This window comes from Lytechinus variegatus, chromosome 18 (genome assembly GCF_018143015.1).
Source record: "Lytechinus variegatus isolate NC3 chromosome 18, Lvar_3.0, whole genome shotgun sequence".
NCBI lineage: Eukaryota > Metazoa > Echinodermata > Echinoidea > Temnopleuroida > Toxopneustidae > Lytechinus > Lytechinus variegatus.
In genome coordinates this window covers 6,485,035-6,503,392 of record NC_054757.1, presented here as the reverse complement: position 1 = coordinate 6,503,392, position 18,358 = coordinate 6,485,035, and the positions used below count along the sequence as shown (strand labels likewise).

Below are 18,358 nucleotides of genomic sequence, written 5' to 3'. Positions count from 1 at the left end.
GACTAGAATTCCCCTTTTCTAATAATCAGTTCATTGTATGGATTTGAAGTTCATGAATGAAATATATACACTGAGAGCAGAAAAGAAGTAAACAAGCATTGATGATGTGGAAGCATTATTTCATAAAAATCATTGCCTTTCAAGCAGACATGTTGGCGTTTTAAAATACTGCGAAATTGTTAAATATTCTCATATCAAAGAAAAATAAATGAATGAAAGTTGACTTTACAAAGTGGAATTTTATCCAAGCTATCAGTCGGCGGGTGGGAGGGGGGAGGAGGGGGGGGGGGGGGAATCAACCCTGACATGTTTGATTCACTCTCAACTAAAACCCACCTTCATAAATTTAATGTGTTTTTTATGCTGAATTGATATTTCTGATTCAAAATTCACTTAAAAATTGCACGGCATGATGTGGGCAACTTGATAAAAATCATGTTTATGAATAATGCATATCATATTTGGGGTAAACATACATAGTTGTTCCAGTGTATAAACTCATCAATCATTCTGTAGACGACTGTTTCAAACATGACTTTATGAATTATGCAACTCTTGTGTCTCAGAGCCTACATCACACCATGTTTAAAATGCATCAACAATCATGGCAGTGCTGATGGGTTAGATTTGAAGAGCTTTCAGGAGCTGTTTGAAGGATCTCAACCTTTCCACATTTTTGTTTTAGAAGAAGAGGAAAATCTCAGTTTTAGACAATTTTGCTTTAGATATAACTAAAATTTTGTTAAGTGTATGATTTTGAACATGAGATTGTAAGGAAATGCTATGCAGTTAGTTTTTTTGTGATGATTTCTATTATTTCAATTTTAGTTTACTTCATTTGCGTTGATGAATTTAAAAATGATGATAATAATGGCATTACTGAAGAGTAGCACTGATTTTCCAATTCTCAGCCAACCAATGCCATTTTTACAACTGAAATTCATAAATATCGGAGCAGTATACATTATTTTTCTGATTGCTGAATGTTGAAAATATTTGACATCCAAAACATATTAGGTAGTGTGAAGACTAGTATTTTTTATGATTTCAACTGTCTTTTTCTCCTTTTATCATGCCATATTCACTCTACTCAAAACCAAACTGGAAACCTACCCTTTTTAAGAGAGTTTTCATAACTTTTTGTGATTTGTAGAGACAGTAGGCTTCCCTTTGTTTAATTATGACTAAATCAAACATATTTTGCTTATCTTGTTAACTGTAGCTTCCTGTTCACCTGCCAAGTATTTTCATATGTATATTTTAGCATATCCATATATGAATTTTGCAATATAACTGTACAATTGTTATCAGTATCATTATTATTATTATTGTCATTATTATTATTACTATTATTATTATTATTACTCCACCTATTACCTCCTACTTGCTCTCCTTATTCCTTAGTCATATTTTCCAATATTCAAAAACAAGTAATTTCATTGGAGCCAAATTAGACCGTTTTTGTTGTTCAATGTCAAATATGGTGCACATTTCATTAAAATTTATATTTATAAAAGCAATATTCTACAGCTGTGATATTTCATGTATTATTAAAGGAAACAATTCATTATTCCAGTCTTGATTCAGAGTAATAGCAAAAGAATGCTGCAAATATTGCTTGTCAGATGCGCTCTAATAGTGCACGCTTCAATTCATTTTACATCCCAAATCGGCATGCACCTTCCCAATCCCGTCATATATTAGCCATGGCTTTGAGCACATGTATTGGCAAAAATAATCCAATATGAGGCATATTGCACTATTACCCCTTTACGCTTCATTCCGATTCTGGCACTCCCGCCCCGGAGCGCGAGGAGATGAAAATTGGGGGGAAAGGCGGAGGAATGCAGGAATGGTGTATTTTAGAGGGGTTTGATTAAGATGAGAGTGGAGTACGGTCACCAGAAAAGCAATTGAGCGTTGCCGAATCCCCCACATGCATGCATTCTGGTTTTGAAATTTGTTGTCATCAATGAGAATCGGGGAAAGGAACATCGCTCCATATCCCGATGCATTCGGTGAATGAGCAAGTGCATCTTCTGGATGCCTGGTTAGTTCGGACGGATGGTGTGCAGTGGTTGAATGCAAACTTTCAAGGATTTTCTTCCCTTTCTCTGATGCAGGGACGCTTTGATTGACCGAGGAGTAAAGTGAAAATTGAGAAGAGCGGTACAATGGGGTGTTTGCACACTTGTTCTCTCGTTTAACAATCGTGGGTGCCTCGATTGCGAGGTGGTGGTGGTCGGAGCAGGTGGATGCCTGTGTAGCTCGGGGTATGCTGGTAGTAGTGCATGCATCAACAGTCGGATTGTGCAACTTTCTTTGGAAGGTAGTGGTTTCACTTGGGCCATGTGGATTATACAGTGGAAGTGTACTTGATGGAAAGCCTTTGGACTTGATTTTTGCAAGGTGGATTCATGTATTCTGATCCTGTGTCTCAGAGGCCGTTGTGTAGCATCTCATGGTCTGCATTTGTTGAAGAGAGCTATGAGTGGAAATGGGATTTAGAAATGCCACATGATGGTGTCTCAGATGTTGGTGCTATCACTCAAGTATACCAAATCAGTATGATTTTGTATACAGTTGTATCTGGTTGTCTTGGATTTTCCGGGTATTAAAATTGGCCAAAAATTGAGTGAATTCAGCTTTATATTGTAAAAATTTAGTGTAGGATTCATTCTTTTCATTCTTGAAGGGGGGGGGGGCTAAAATATGTGAAGATCAGATATGAAGAGAATAGAAGGTGAGTGAGAAGGGGGGGGGGGCAAATATGAATAACACACAGGAATTACTCACACATGATGGGAGGGGAAGTTAGAGAATTGGTTTCAAATTCAGGATAGGCAAAGAGTATATTTCATAATGAGAAAGTACACTTATATTGAATATTCAAAGCATTTTGAATGTCTAGACGAGATATTATGACAGAATATGGGCTTACAAATAAGATAAGATTTAGCCTGGAACTTTCAGTGATTTTAAGAAAATGCAGGTGAATAGGAAATAGAGACTGGTAAATATCAATGAGAGGAAATGGGAGAGATAGCGAGGAAGAGAAAAAAATGGAGGGAGGAGACAAAAATAGAGATAGAGGCATCTCATTTGGATGTGTTTTCTTCTGTGCAGGCAAGCACATCTCAATGGGCATTCATGCTTGCATCCCACCCTTCCTATTTCATCTGCCAGAGATTTATTAGATGTGTGACATGTTTGGCTACACCTCACTAGTTAGGCATCTCTATGTCATCATGCTCCGAGGATCTTAACTAAGAGATCTGTTCTCTCCCGGGTTTCTTAAAGCTGCATTTTTTTTCTACGTTGAATTCAAATGTTTTATATTCTTTTATTTTCTAAAGATAGAATCAATAGAACAAACCTACAGCTCTCATCTTTATACAGGTCATTAGTCATTAGGACTTTTAGATTATAGGGTACCACAGGGGTCAATTATGGGTCCACTTTTATTTTTCAAAGACGTGAAAATCATGTAAGTTCTGACAATGTGTTGGGATAACTTGGAGAGGAATGCACCACCAACCACAACTTGAATTATGCTTGAATTATGTGTTGAGATGATTAAAAAAAACCTCTGAAGTTGTCAGATTAGAATTAAATTTCCTGCAATGTGACTTGGTTTTGGAAAGGCATTTATCTGTATCTGCCACAATCAACACATGTGTGGTCCATAGGTGGGAACATGCATGAAATTCATTCTTTAGAAGCATTGATTGTTATGGTTTTAAGGATGATTTTTATTGGAAATTTAAAGTGATGTGAAGATAAATTGGATATGCAATGAAAGAAAAAAGGACCAAAAGGGATATTTTGAAATCCCCTCAAAAATGCTAGGATTTTATCTTTCTTTTACATCTGTTTTTAAAAATGGATATGTTTCAATCTATGAAAATTTTCAACCATATCGAACTTTCACTGGCTTTACTTCATAATTCTCTTATCTCTGTCTAAATGTGTTCTTGATCTGCGATTCAAGTAATATGTGAAGCTTTGACTGATATCTACATTTATACCCTGGTATCTATTCCATATTCAAGAGGATTTATGTGTTATATGACAACAAATAATTGCCTTTCCATTGCCCGTTGAGCTCCTCATCAATCAGGAATGTTTATACCATCATGATGTGTATGGGTCATGAATACAAAATTAGCAGGCATTATTTTTTGCTTTCTACTGGTATGGACTGATTTCCAAGTAATCTTGAATACGAATTAGCAGGCATTATTTTTTGCTATCAAATGGTATAAAATAACTTTCAAGTAAATTGATATTCAATATCATTTATTCAGCATATTAGTGGGTTTGCTTGTGTGAATCCAAAGTTCAGGATGGTTTGCATAAATTTGCATATTTGTAGAAAAGGACATATAAAAAGTTGTTAGGTTTTGCAGTGTTGTGCTTCATAGTCTAGATTTGAACTGAATTCTTTTACACACATCTTTGATAATACATTCCCAATTATGACCTATAGATTCATACTTTACTTTCAGATATTAATAATTCAGCTGTGGAAATGTATGCTGAAGGAAATATACTCCAATGCATGTGTTTCACTCTCAATTTGCTTTTAAAGTGGAAACTTATGTTTGGTAACCAAAGTTAGTGGTAAGATTGGATTATATTAATATTTAAAGTGTAAGACTACTTTACACAAAGTCTAATTATCCATTTATGTAGACAATTGATATTACAAACTGATCAATGTAATAAGTCTTGAAATCAGTCCCATGTGATCAATTGTTAAGTTTTGTGTAATGATGGTCCTGTGATGCTCTTCGGGAATAGACCACTTAACTAATCGTATTGGTGAAATTGGTCATCTCTATGCATTGTCACACTGCTCTAAACATTTATGGCCTTTTGGAAAAGAGGGCACTTTACAGGCTCCAACAATCCTCCTATACTATCCACTTCAGTATTGGTTTGTTTCTATGCAGGATCGGCTTTGAAGATCTGCTATAAACATAGCCTGCTCCCAGAGAGGACCTTGTTTTGTTTTGGGGGAACAGAGAAGTGCCATTACGCTGGTTCGACCGAATTTATGCGCTGTGCCACTTTGAGATGTTTACGAGAGCGTCGCCAATTGATTTCCTAATGCACAATCATGCCTGATGCCATTTCTCTTGGATGTGTATGAAGCAGTGTTTTATTAGAGGCCAAAGACAATCCCTCGGCAGCTCAAAATTGTTTTGTCAATTTTTGTGGCAAAAAGATGTTCTCTTGCAGAAAAGTATGGGCAATATCATCAGTTTTCATCAGAGCAGCAGAATGTTAAATTGTATTCTTTAAATGCCAAAGTGATTTTGCTCTAGGCTTCAGTCAGAGATGTATTGAATTCTATCCACAACAGATAATTTGCTGAACGTTTCTCCAAAGTTCCTAAAGCATGTTCCAGTTCTCATTTGTTTTTTTGATATTTTGCTATCTTTGTAAATCAAATAGTATTTGAGCTGGGGGTATATGTGTGTGTGTGTTGAAATAGAGAGAGGGTGGGGTGATATCTACATGTATCTGTAAAACATGTTTCCTTTGTAATGTATGATAAATAGAATAAACATTTCTTTGTATTGCCTTGGACATTGCTGAAGCACTTTACAGATTATTATTTCCAATTTGTCAGGTCCCAACATGGAAAATTGGATTGAAACCGCTGACTGCGTAATGCGAATCATTCATGAAAAGTACCGACAAAAGTAGATTGAAAAATCTTTTGAGTGGTGGTTGCCATGGTTATTGGAAAGTGAGAAAATATATTCTTGAAATCCTTGTTGTAACCAATACGTAGGTAGATGTCTCATAGCCTCAGGGTTTTCCTTGGTGTTGCTTTTGATCCTGCTGATATTGCTTAATGATGCTCTAGCACATGGGATGGTAGTCTTTGGCTCTTCATGGAACTGTAGTCATGTCTGCCCATTTTCTGAACAGCATCTCATTGGAAGATAGAGAATACAAGTTGGAGTACAAGTTATTGGAAATGCAGTTTTAGAATTTACTTCTCCGTTTTGAAGAGATTTTCTGAGGATGTGTTGCACCTCATAGCTTTTTACAATGTGTAAAGCAAAAACATTAAATGTAATTTCAGTAGTTTTTTCATTGCCCTAACCAGACTTTAGGGGATACCTTGATGATGTGATGAGGCAGAGTCTGTGAGAGGATCAACAATACTGATCGGGGAAAAAAAAACTCCAGAACTTGTACTAAAAAGGACATTCAACTTCTGGTTTTAATTATTTAATGAAGATCCTTTATTTGATAAACGAATCAGAGTGACATCTTCTCTGGAGAGAACTCTTCTTGATAGCATCAGATAAGCATTGACAAACCACTAGAGAATGGAGTTTAATCATTGTGAAAATATGCATAAGTGGTAAAGAAGCCCCAAAGCGGACAACGCCTGCAGAATCTATCCATCTTTTTGGCTACCTTCTACATGGTGGATACCCACCATGTATTAGGAGAACCATGCATGGAAATGGGAATTCGCCACCTCATGACCTCACCACCTTCATCTGGGACAAGGTGTGCCATTGTAGTTCAGTGGCCTTCAATTTTGGGGCGGACGGATCCTTCGCGCCCAAGCACGATGCTCTCCACCTGCACCACTCCTTGATACGGGAGGACCTCTTCCGATTTGGAGTGGCCCTTGCAGTAAGTGTTTGTTGTTTAGGGTGTTGAGAATATGGAATTGGATGTACTATAGATGTACGAATCATTCTTTGGATGCAAACTAACAACTATTTTCAATGACCATGACAGTGAGACAATATTCCTACATTGTTTTTATGCCTCTGTTTTGTTTATTGAATTGTTTTATTGAAGGTTTTATTATCATAACCGCAACAACAGTGAAAGTAAACAAATATTTTTTGAAAGAAATGTCCAATAACCAATCAATATTCTAGTAAACTTTGGAGACATGATAAACCAACGCGTATCAACTTACTATTATAGAGTTTTACTTGAAGTTGAATTTGTTGATATAAAGAATAGTGTTTTAAGAAATAAATTGCAAAAATTTGAATATTGTGTAGAAAGTTATGGAAAAATTGCAGAAATAAGGGTTTCGGGGAGTGCATAATTGAGTAGCCTAGTATTCTCGAAAAATTCTAGTAATTTAACATAATTAGATGAATTCAAACAAATATGAAAATAATGCATCAACAATTTAAAAACTTTAAAAACTGAAATGTACATCCAAATTTATGAAAGAAGTTTAGATTAAGAAAAATTTTGGCTTGATTGGGGTACATGGTGAAGATTCATTATAAAGTCGAAATTACCTCATTAAATAAAATTAAAGCGGATCGATATAAATTTAGAAATCTGTTGTACATTATTCAGGGGGGTTATCTATGTGACTACGTTCACATTAAATTAATGTTTTTGATGGTATGATAAATGAGGTGTAATCTAGATACAATCACAATCAAACCTAAGAAAAGTAACAAATAGGGTAATGAATGAATGTATTACATTAACAATGGCGGCAAAAATATTGTAAATACAAAGACATTTTATAAAGGAAATTTTGTGTTTACCCATTGTCTTGTGGAACAGGGTGTTCCATGCACAAAGCCTATGGGAATTGCAGAATCTAGTAGTCAATGGGTTAACTGTATTTACATGTATTTGGACTAAAGACAATTTTGATTAAATGCTAGCTTTTTGTACACTAAGGGATCTACACGGATGCACACTGAGTACTCCATTTCTTCTTCAACTGTATAGTATTTACATTGCATTACATCCAGCATTAACCCATTAACCCCTGGATTATTTTTTTACAAAGGCTTGATGCCGATAAGACTCAGTTGGCCATAGCCAATGTGTTTAATCAAACAACCACAGAATCAGGTAGAATTATCGGAATACTTTTAACCGCAACAGGGGATTTTATATTGTACTCATGGGGAAACTACCCTGGATTTCAAGTAATTAAATGGCTCACGGCACACCAGATTACTGCATGCATTCCTAATTGTAATTTGATCGCTCTTTGAGCTTGAACTGAAATTGATGGTCTTTTCACATACATGCATTATCTTTATGTCATTTCTCCACACAGTTTAGATCAGCTATCTCCTTTAGATGTGGAGTTACCGAGCCACATTTCTCAAGAATTCAAGTTTTATTTCTCTTTCACCTATATTTGTAGTAAAACATAATGTCAAATCAACCTCTAGGTAGACTATATAGAAACCTGGTCTTTCCGGCAGGTGGTCCTTGATGACAGGTTTCATTTAGCATTTTCTCCAATGAAGAGTAAAAAATGCCTGGGGAAAAAGAAAATTATTCATTATGGCCTTTTACCTTCTTTTTATGTATCAGATAATTTCTTTTTTTTAGGAACCAGCTACCTCTTTTATTAAATATTGTTAATATATATATTGTTTTGTCTTGTCATCTTCCTTAGATATTAACCCATTGATTTTTTTTGTATATTTGAATAATTTAACTTCTTTGTTGCTTCTAATTACACCTTATACCTGGAAAAGAATATGTTTATAAAAAAAATGTAAATGCACAATTGTTTAATATTCTCTTTATTAGTGAATGCATTCCTTTTTGTCCTTTTTTTAAATGTACTATTTTTATATGTTTTTACATCAGCATTTCAAGTGAGGACAATTAATGAATGTTTTGATCTTGAGCTACAGTCAGCAGTTCTAATAGATTTTGAATTTGAATTAAAAGTAAAATTATTTTTATGAGAAATGTAATGTTGCATGCTGCCCTACTCCATCTTTGATGCTATACATTGTACATATGATATCAGTATGCAATCTTGCAATGACCAATTCTCTTTCAATGGCTTCTTTTCCAGGCTTTTGCTTCATTATAAAAGCTGTCAAATCATAACTAATCTTCTACACTTTTGACTAATCTAAATTTTGTTTTACAGGCATCTACTTCATCAAGTAATAACCATTGTAGCATTGGTTTATGTATTTCACCTGCCTCTTATTTTCACTTCCAGGGGGGTGTTTCACAAAGATTTAAGTATGACTTAAGTCGCACTTAAATGCCGATGCGTATATGCAACGCGCGATCTTATTGATAGATGCACAGTAGTGCGCGTCCTCATGGCACAATCTGACCAATGCGGTCAAGCCTTTCATACCGTACACAACTCGGTATTTAAGTGTGACTCCAAGTCATACTTAAATCTTTGTGAAACACCCCCAGGTCTGTTTAAAGGAGCAATTGTTGCCAATTTGAAGATTGGGATATTATCATCCAAAGTAATGCCTAAAGCATGTATTCCCTTGCCATTGGGTATTGTCCCAGGTTTTTATAAGTGTCTCAATTTTGTTTTCCCCTACAGCCGACGATCTTTGGGACTCTCGCTAAGGATAAACCCAAGCAAGATGGTAGCCCAAAGGTAAGGAAATTATCTTCTTTTCTTTCCATCGTTTTTTGTTGTTGCTCTTTTGTTGCTGGGAATCGATTTTTCCACACTCTCCATCTGTCTGTTCCCTCATCTCTTTACCTGGTCTATTTCAAAAGAAATTAAAGATTCACACACACAAAAAAAATATCTCCCAGGATGAAAATGTCTCAATTTGGAGAGGTGTCCAGTTTTAGACAGAGGCTTTATGTCAATTTGCAGATTTACGTCATGTGAAACATAACACCCCTCGCTATGTCAAGTACATATTTGCGTCTCCTTCGTTTGTAATATGACTCATGCGGAGAAGCATCGCTCCAGTTTGATCCAGACTGTATATAAAATGAGTTTCATGTCCCCCATTTCTATATTAGGTATTGAAGTATCTTCATCTCCCCTGCTCTTCCACAAAAGTTTGTTTTTTATTTCATCATTTTTTTAAGTTTTCTTAAAATTTCCATTCCTATTCTCCTTCCTCAAATCTTTCTCAAACTTCTTCTGCTCTAATTTTCCTCCTAGTCTTTATTTTTCTATTTCTATTTCTCATTTTCCTCTTCCTCATTTTTCTCTCCTCATTTTCCTCTTCTTCTCCTTGTCCTCTTCCATCTCCTTCCTCCTTCTCCTTCATCCTTCATCTTCTACTTCCCCTCTTCCTTATCGTTCTCTTCCTTCATCTCCTTATTCTTCTATCGCTCCTTCCTCTCCTGCTCATCCTCCTTCTTTGCAATCACCTAATTACTTACATAATAATATATATCTTTCAACCCCTGTTCCTTCTTCTCTGTCTCACACACTCTATCTTTCTTCTCCCTCCTTTCTCATCCAATCTCTGCATCTCACTCTGTGTAACTTCAATTCCTTTTCTTTCTCTTTCATCAAAATGTCATGAATATATATGTATTTTTGCTTTTCTCTCTTTACCTCTCTTTACCCTCTCAATTGCTCTCATCCCTTTTTTTCAATGTCATGTAAGTGTATCTTCTGTAAAGAGAAGATTGATGCGAGATGAATTCTCAGACGTGTCCTCTTATATTGATAGACTTGTTTTCTACCAGTAAAACAGGACATTATTGAATGTTGAGCCAGTGTAAAGAGATGTTTCTCAGTTTGATGACCAGCGGCTGTCTCCTGATGATGATTTGAAAATAATATTCCAATTTCATCTCATGCCTGAACATCGATGATGATCGACTTCATCTGGTTTGAAAATAAAAATATGATTACTCTTGTTATCTAATAGAGCACATTGTTCACTTCCTTTGTAGTAATTCCAACTGGGATATGTATCACAAAGAGCTGAGTAGTACGCCTCGCTCAAGTTCCAACGCGTATTATATTTTAGTTGTAATCTCATGAATTGTTACATGGTACAATGTGTCCCATGAAAAGTGATCTGACAAACTTTATTTGGTATATATCACATGCACCTGTTCATTCATGTGCAATTTTTATTCAACACAAATCTTTTTTTGAAAATGCCCAAGATTTGGGCGCTCTTTCAACACAATATAGCAAACCGCAGAAGTGTTCTCATTTAAGTAGCCATTTATTTATTCAAGACCAGGATAGAGAGTTGAAATTATGAATGAATTCATTCTGAAGGGTGTTAACATTTCCTTGTAAAAACCTGTGACTTGTAATTGACTGTTGCAAAACTCTTTATAAAAATCAGTCAAGGAGATATAATTAGACTTTTTTGCGTATAAGTAAATATCTTTACATTAATGTTTGTTTAGTTTACACATTGCTTATTCAAAAACTGAATGTATTCAGTGGGCATCATTTGCAGTACTTAAGTGTAAACACCTCAGTTACCCTTATATGCATCCACCTATACCTGGATGGATCATTAATCAATTAAATTTCCAATTTAGTTTAATCGAATTACTTAATTCCCAATTAAACCCTGTCAGGTTTTTAATTGACCCTGTGCAAACATTCAGGAGAGGCTTGTTTTGTAGGTTTTAGGAGGTGCGTGTACATAAAAAAGATTGGTATCGTGAATGCTGGAAAGCAAGTGCCGCATTTGCCTTTGTGATCTAACCCTCCAAGGGTTGTCGTATGCCTGGAAAGTGTGACATTTTCGGTCTTTTTGACGATCGCCATGGTTATGCATGGATGAGAGGCCAGACGAAACATTCCCCTGAAACTTGGTCTCGGCCAGGTTTTTGTGATGATGATGTTTCTTTGAACTCTCGTTGTGACTGAAGCGATGATGGGTGTCTTAATCCCAGCTCCCTTGATGTAATGACTCAAAAGGTGAGAAAGTGAGGGAGGAGAAGGTGGTAGGAGTGATAAAGAGAAAGAGAGAGGGAGAATAAGAGATAGGGAGAGAAATAGATAGAGAGGGAAAGAAGGAGTGGGGGAGAGGGAGAAAGAGAGAGAAAGACATGGTGGTATGCTAGTATAAAAATTACAAAATTAAAAGAAAATAAACTTTAATGGTTAATTTCGTTACCAATCAAAGAAAAAGTAGATGGGATCAATTCAATTTTTACTTTGGCCCTTCAGAAATACTCTGTTGTGAATGGATGAGGGAGAAACAAGAAAGAACAGAAGAACATGAACTGGAGATAGAAAAGGTGAAAAAAAGAAAGAAAAGAGGTGTATAATCTCTTCTATATTTTCCCCTAAATGATAATAGATGCCTTAATCCCATCTCCCATGGTTAAAGTGACTCAAATAGATCAGAAGATGGATATGAGGGAGATTTGAGGTGAAACAGATTGAGTGAGGGAAGATAGAGTGAGAGACAGACAGACATAAGGCGGTGCTGCACCATCCCGAGTTGTAGGTCCAGCTCAGAATTAAAACTTATGTTTTGAGTTATTTGCATAAATGTGCCTATAAGTTTGCAATGTTTTTTTTTAGAAAGAGGTTGGACCACCATTCTGTTTATTTACAGGGCTACCCTGTTTTAATAAAATAAAATATGTATATGAATAGCTCATCAGGACATTTTTATTTCCAATTTTACCAGGGCCGTCTGAACCATTCCGAGTTTTCAAATTAGCGCGCTATTTCTGATCCGGCAACATATCCCGATTTGAACAATCTCGAGATTATTTGCACTGGAGATGCAATTGTCGCGTTCGTAGGATTAATCTCGAGATTGCAATCCCAAGTCAACTAGGGATCTATATAGGCGGTGCTGCACCATCCCGAGTTTGCTCAATTTTGAGATTTTAGCCCGATCGGACCTCTTCGCGATTAATCTCGAGATTCAAGAAACCCTGTCTCCACCATCGCAAGAAGAGCGGGGCATCGATGCATTATGGTCTGACGCCTTGAATGAAAAATCCCGAGTGCGTCTGCACCTGCGAATTAGCGCGATGCTTCGTAAAATAGCGTGCTATCTTGCAAATAATCCCAAGTTGACTTGGGATTACAATCTCGAGATTAATCCTACGAACTAGCGCGATAATTGCGTCTCCATTACAAATAATCTCAAGATTGTTCAAATCGGGATAATTTGCCGGATCGGAAATCAAATTTGAAAACTCGGGATGGTGCAGACAGGGACAGGTGGAAAGACACGGATGTTTTAGGGGATGGGGTGAGAAACAGACGTCAAGATTCAAGAAGGTGTGTGGGAGACCCCTATGTCATCGCCTTTGATCCTTGTCTACAGGTCTGGTGTCCCTCTGGCTCAATCATCACCGATGACTAATGACTTGATCATGGCTAGTTTAGCTTTCGTTTTGATCTCTTTATCCTCACCTGCCAAACTAAAACCATCTTGCCAATTTGCTCATCTTTACCTAATCAGTTTGTGATTTGTTCACACATACTGAGATGTTTGGCCAGGATTGACAGATAGAGGGGGGGGGGTTTAAGGGGTCCACTTTTTCAAGGTACTTGAAAGATCGTGCATTAATTACAGTGTATTAATTAAATGTATTTTTTTACAAGGAAGATTCATGATTATTTCCAAAGATTGAATTTAGAATTTGAGAGAATAATGGTAATAATAAATGATATATTTACCCAGGGTAGCCACTTCAGTACCGAAAACTGTTCTCCCAGCGGTCCCTGCTATTATTATTACCCGGCTAAGCTAGGCTACCTATTCAGGTGCACACAGCCTTTTGAGGGATTACTTTCTGCCGGTACCCATTTACCTCACCTGGGTCGAGTGCAGCACACTTTGGATGAATTCCTTGCTGAAGGAAATGATGCCATGGCTGGGATTTGAACCCACGACCCTCTGTTTCAAAGTCTGGAGACTAATCCACTGGGCCACGGCGCTCCAAACTTGTAAATAATAATGATAATGATAAACAGAATTGTATTTTTTTTTTACTTAGATGGGTCTGGAATTATGGTTCATTCATGATAAAATGTGATTGTTGGCTTGTCTGAATGAGTTGGAGAAAGGACTCGGGAGGTCATAATTTACGTGTTAATCTAGTGCAGACAGTGTCTTGTTAAGATCATCTTCTATGACTACTGGCACGGAAGATCATTTAGGTTAACCTCAGTCCAATTACTCAAGTGAAATATTGTCTGCATTTTGCACAAGAAGTGACTAGCAGTATCTTAATGATGAAATACTAGTTTCTAAAGCCCCTTTAGATATGAACTTATGAATATAATGATTTCCATGGTCTTAAATAACATTAGTAGCTTGTTTGCTTGGATTTATGAGTTTGCCAATCTCATATTTTCTGTAGGAAAATCATATCTGACATGAGCTCCTATCCTTAAATCTATTCAGCTACATAAATTCCTTTACCTTTGACCTAATATATTATCTGAAATAACAAAATATGTAGTTCTTCTGATCTCATAATTTAGTAGAAATATGAGATCAGGTTACTCTTTATTTATTTGCATACCTCAGAATCAGATAATGCACAGTTTCGAGAGTAGCCTTAAAAATTTATACTTTCACTGATAATATTGGAATTTAGTTTAAGCTAGTGTCATAAGTCAAAACTTCAAGCGATCCTCAAGCGACTATGTATCATTTAATATATCTTTATGGTATGGTAGAGCTAGATGATGTGAACCTAAATAACGTGAAATCAATTATTGTATCATGATTGCTTTTAGTTATTAGCACTGATGATTCTAAATGTACTTGCCATACAAGGTGGTTTCAGACCGCCTCGAAGTTCGCCAGTTCCAGGTATTCTCTGATCGGGAAGTTTACCCCGATCAGATTTATTTTTGGTATTTTGGTAATGTGAAAGCAAACTACGCGTAATTTCCCCGAAAGAAAATACCCGCTAAATAGTAGGTACTTGGAGAAATTACGAGAAATTTCGTGGGGATTTTCCAAGGTCACAGGTATTTTGGCAATGTGAAAGCAAATTACGGGAACTTTTAGCCCAGCGTGTCGTCGGGTGCTGCGGCGTGGGTGGCTGCTGGGCTAGTGATTTTGAATCTCGCGCCTTGCCTGCTTATCAGACCATACTGCGCATGCTCGTAACTTATCCCGAAGGATGTGTTTCGGGGCGGTGTGAATGCAGGAATAATTAACAGGTATTTTCTAGCGTTAAAAAGTTCTCGTAATTTAACAGGGATTCTTGTGATCGAGGCGGTTTGAAACCACCTACTAACTCTATCTTTTTGCAGACACCATAAACAGATCACAATCCTTCAAATTACCCTCATTCCACATCTCATATGTCATTTTACTCCATAACCACAATTCCTCTGGCTTCCTGTATTCATTCATTTCCTGCGTAAGATATCAATGTCCAATGAAGAAGACATAAATTGGATTGATCATGTCTGTTCTTTCTCCTACTTGTCAAAATCCGAGACAAAATTGATATATTTTTCTCAGAGATTGATTGGTTTGATGTACAATATGTGCATGCATGTCATGGGTGCTACTTTTGATACTACCATACTGAGTTTGCTTTTATTTTTTTTAGAGGACAATGAGAATTAATTACCGTTGGTGAAGGTGATTGAATGAATTAACAGGAATAGATTATTCCTGATTGATTTTCTATCTTTATAAATAAATTCACTGTCAAGTATGAAATTAATTGTATAGTTCGGTTTAAAAGAAAATCTGCAATATTATGCATAGCTGAGTATATTTATCAAAAATATGTATGAGTAGCTTTGGGAATGAAAATAAGATGTGTTACCAATCCCCCACCTCTCCTTAAAAAAATCTAATATTTGAATGCAACACCAAAGATTCTTGACTTTTTAGCCTTTTTTAAGACAGTTTATTTATTTATTTTTTGGGGGGGGGAGACTGCTGAAATCTAACAGTCTCACCTACTTATTGAAGCAGGGAGCATCTGTTCAGGTGTTTGTATAATTTGCTAATAGTGAAGTTTTGGAATATATTCTATTTCAGATGCTAGAAAATTGCTGACCTAACCTTCTTTTAGATCTTGAATTTCTACCTCATTTCTCTATTTAGAACTGATATTTTTGGTCACTACTTAACATGGCGTGAGGGACCAGCACGCTCTCTCTCTTTAATAAATCATCAACTTTCACGATATCAGAGTTTTCTATCCTTCCTTTTCCTTCCACTCCCTTTCCTTTCCCAACCAGACCTGTTTTGCCCTTGATAGATTCAATCAGTCAGAAGACGTACCAGTTTTATCCTCCCAAGGTCGTTATTACAGGCGTTCTATTTGCATATTAAAAAGATTTTCTGATTTGTTGACAGAAATATGTCACCTGTTTATTTTCCTTTTCTTTCATTTTTGAAGTGAAACATTTTCAAGTAAAAAAGGCCCCTTTTCTGGTTTGTTTTGTTACCCTTAAACAAGGGTCATGCTCAACTTGCATCTCAACCTTTCAATGGAGCTACCCCCTCCCCCTATACATAATTTTCTGAGGTCAGTGGCAGTGGCGTACCTAGGATTTTCCAAAGGGGAGGGGGGGCAAATTCGTACACCAAAAATGTGACAAGCAAAAAAAAAGGTCTTCAACAACAAATAAAGGATTTCGTAAACAAAAAAATGGTCTTCAATTCAAGTTCAAAGGAGCGGGCCACTTGCGGCTCATCAGGGATCAGTTGTGACTCGTCAGGGGGGGAGGGCAGGGATGGGTTGTGACTTATCGGGGGGGGGGGCCCAGTCTGCCCCCCCATAGGTACGCTAATGGTCAGTGGGCATGGGGGGATTGTTACAAGTTTCAAAAGAATTTTCTTCAGAGTGTATTAATATTGATTATCTTCCATTCTGAACTGATACTTTCCAACATTTCTGTAGAGAAAAAAAGATGCCCTTCAAGTACTTCAAGAACTGGCACAAACCTCGGCTCGTCCCCAAAATATGATATATCATTTTATAGTATGCAAAATCAATATTTGAAATGAAGTGCAGGTATGCATTTCAAAAACTTTTTATTTTAAAGAAATACAGGGAGTTACCACGCGCATTGTTAATTAAATACCAAGTTTTTAGCGGCACAAACCAGTTTGTAAAATCATTCAATGCATATGCAGAACATCTAGGTCAGGTTATTGACCTCTGCACGCCATTCCGGAGACTGCTATACTATAGAAAGAATGGTTTAGGCCACTTTATAAAATCAAAGGAGGGGTATGTGCTGTCTTTTTTGCGAGATTTATGTGTGCTGTTATTCTTTTAATAATCAGAATCTATATGATCTGAAATTTGGTACTTCTATAGAGTTAATGACAGGCTTTCAAAATATGCAAAAATCTCAAGATTGAAAATTTGACCACAAATTAGGCTAGTGCAGGTTCTTAAAATCACTGACGAATTCAGGAGTTGACAGAATACATGTACTGGTAGTTATGATAGGGAGGTTTTACATCAAGTTCTTAGTTTTATTGGTGCACATTGTGGGTAAAGATTTGATAATTTGGGGGAAAGATTTGTATTTATTGTTTAGACCTTTGTTTGTACTATGCATTCTTTCTGCAAATTGAAATACTCATTAAAAATTCCAATCTGATTATTATATTTCATTGTAAGAAAATAAAACAAAAAAATTCAAATCATGATGCACATAAGTTACTATTCCGCTTATCTTTCTGATTTCGTCCCCCCCCCCCCCCATGCTGGTGCCTGGATTTATTTGGAGGCCTTGGTCTCACACAAATAAAAAAATGAAATAGATGCATGCATGATTATATTAGCCATGATTGTGATAGATAATTTGCTGCAAACCAGAACAGCCTCCAGCAAAGTTATACTGTCTTTTACCAAGAGGGGGAGCTGTTTAGAATTCAGCTCGGAACTGCCAAGCATTTTTTTTCTGAATTTGCATTCCACTTCAAAGCAAATTATTTCTGGCTCTTAGCCAAGTAAGAAAACGCTGATTTCTGATTGGTTTGCCATTTTAGTTCAGTCAACTTCTGGATGATGCGTTGACATTCCAACTTGCCATTATCTTTATAAAGGCCTACAATCCACATAAAATCCAATCTAGAACTTTTTTTTTTTTACATATCATCAATAGAATTATTATTTCTAATACCCCAAATATACATGTGTATCAAATAGGGTCATTCATAAACTGCAAAAGATGAAATAATCCAGAAGTTTATTAAAAATACCAGTTTTTTGTTGTAAAGTCAGTCAGTCACCCATGAAGTACAATTATTCAATACCCACTTTAAAGAAGGGAAAAAGAAAAAAGAAAATCTCTATATCATCTCAGATTTTATATTGTATGTTCAATACCAAAAGTTGTATGCTTTTATGTCCATATGGTAACTTGTCGATCTGAGTGATCATATCAATGTAATTAATTAGCTATACTCCATCTTTGAATATAGCCTCAGAGTCAGATCAACCGCATCATCTAAATATACACCATACATCATGACTACGGGCCCAATGTTGCAAATTACCAAAATCCCCCAACGGACTTCAGGACTTACCCCTAAGAATGTGTAATGAGGTTGTCATGGTAACGGTATTATCTTTGTGTCTCGAGAGCGGGCAGGAAACTTTGGACTATAGTGAATCAGCTTAGCGGATATCTGACCCCAATTTG

The 18,358-nt window shown here is 36.4% G+C and overlaps 1 protein-coding gene across 3 annotated transcripts in view; it reads left to right on the top strand.

Annotated features, from left to right (window-relative positions):
* LOC121432253 overlaps positions 1-9,789 on the top strand; it is a 31,428-nt gene extending 21,639 nt beyond the window's left edge. For 2 of the 3 annotated variants that reach the window (XM_041630107.1, XM_041630108.1), the window contains exon 3: positions 9,344-9,789. In XM_041630107.1, coding sequence (XP_041486041.1) covers positions 9,344-9,532 — 189 coding nt within the window. In that variant the 3' untranslated portion in view covers positions 9,533-9,789. Of the gene's footprint in view, positions 1-4,488; positions 6,667-9,343 lie in introns of those variants that run through there. The other variant, XR_005972185.1, reaches the window with a different exon arrangement.
* Positions 9,790-18,358: the final 8,569 nt, after the last annotated feature.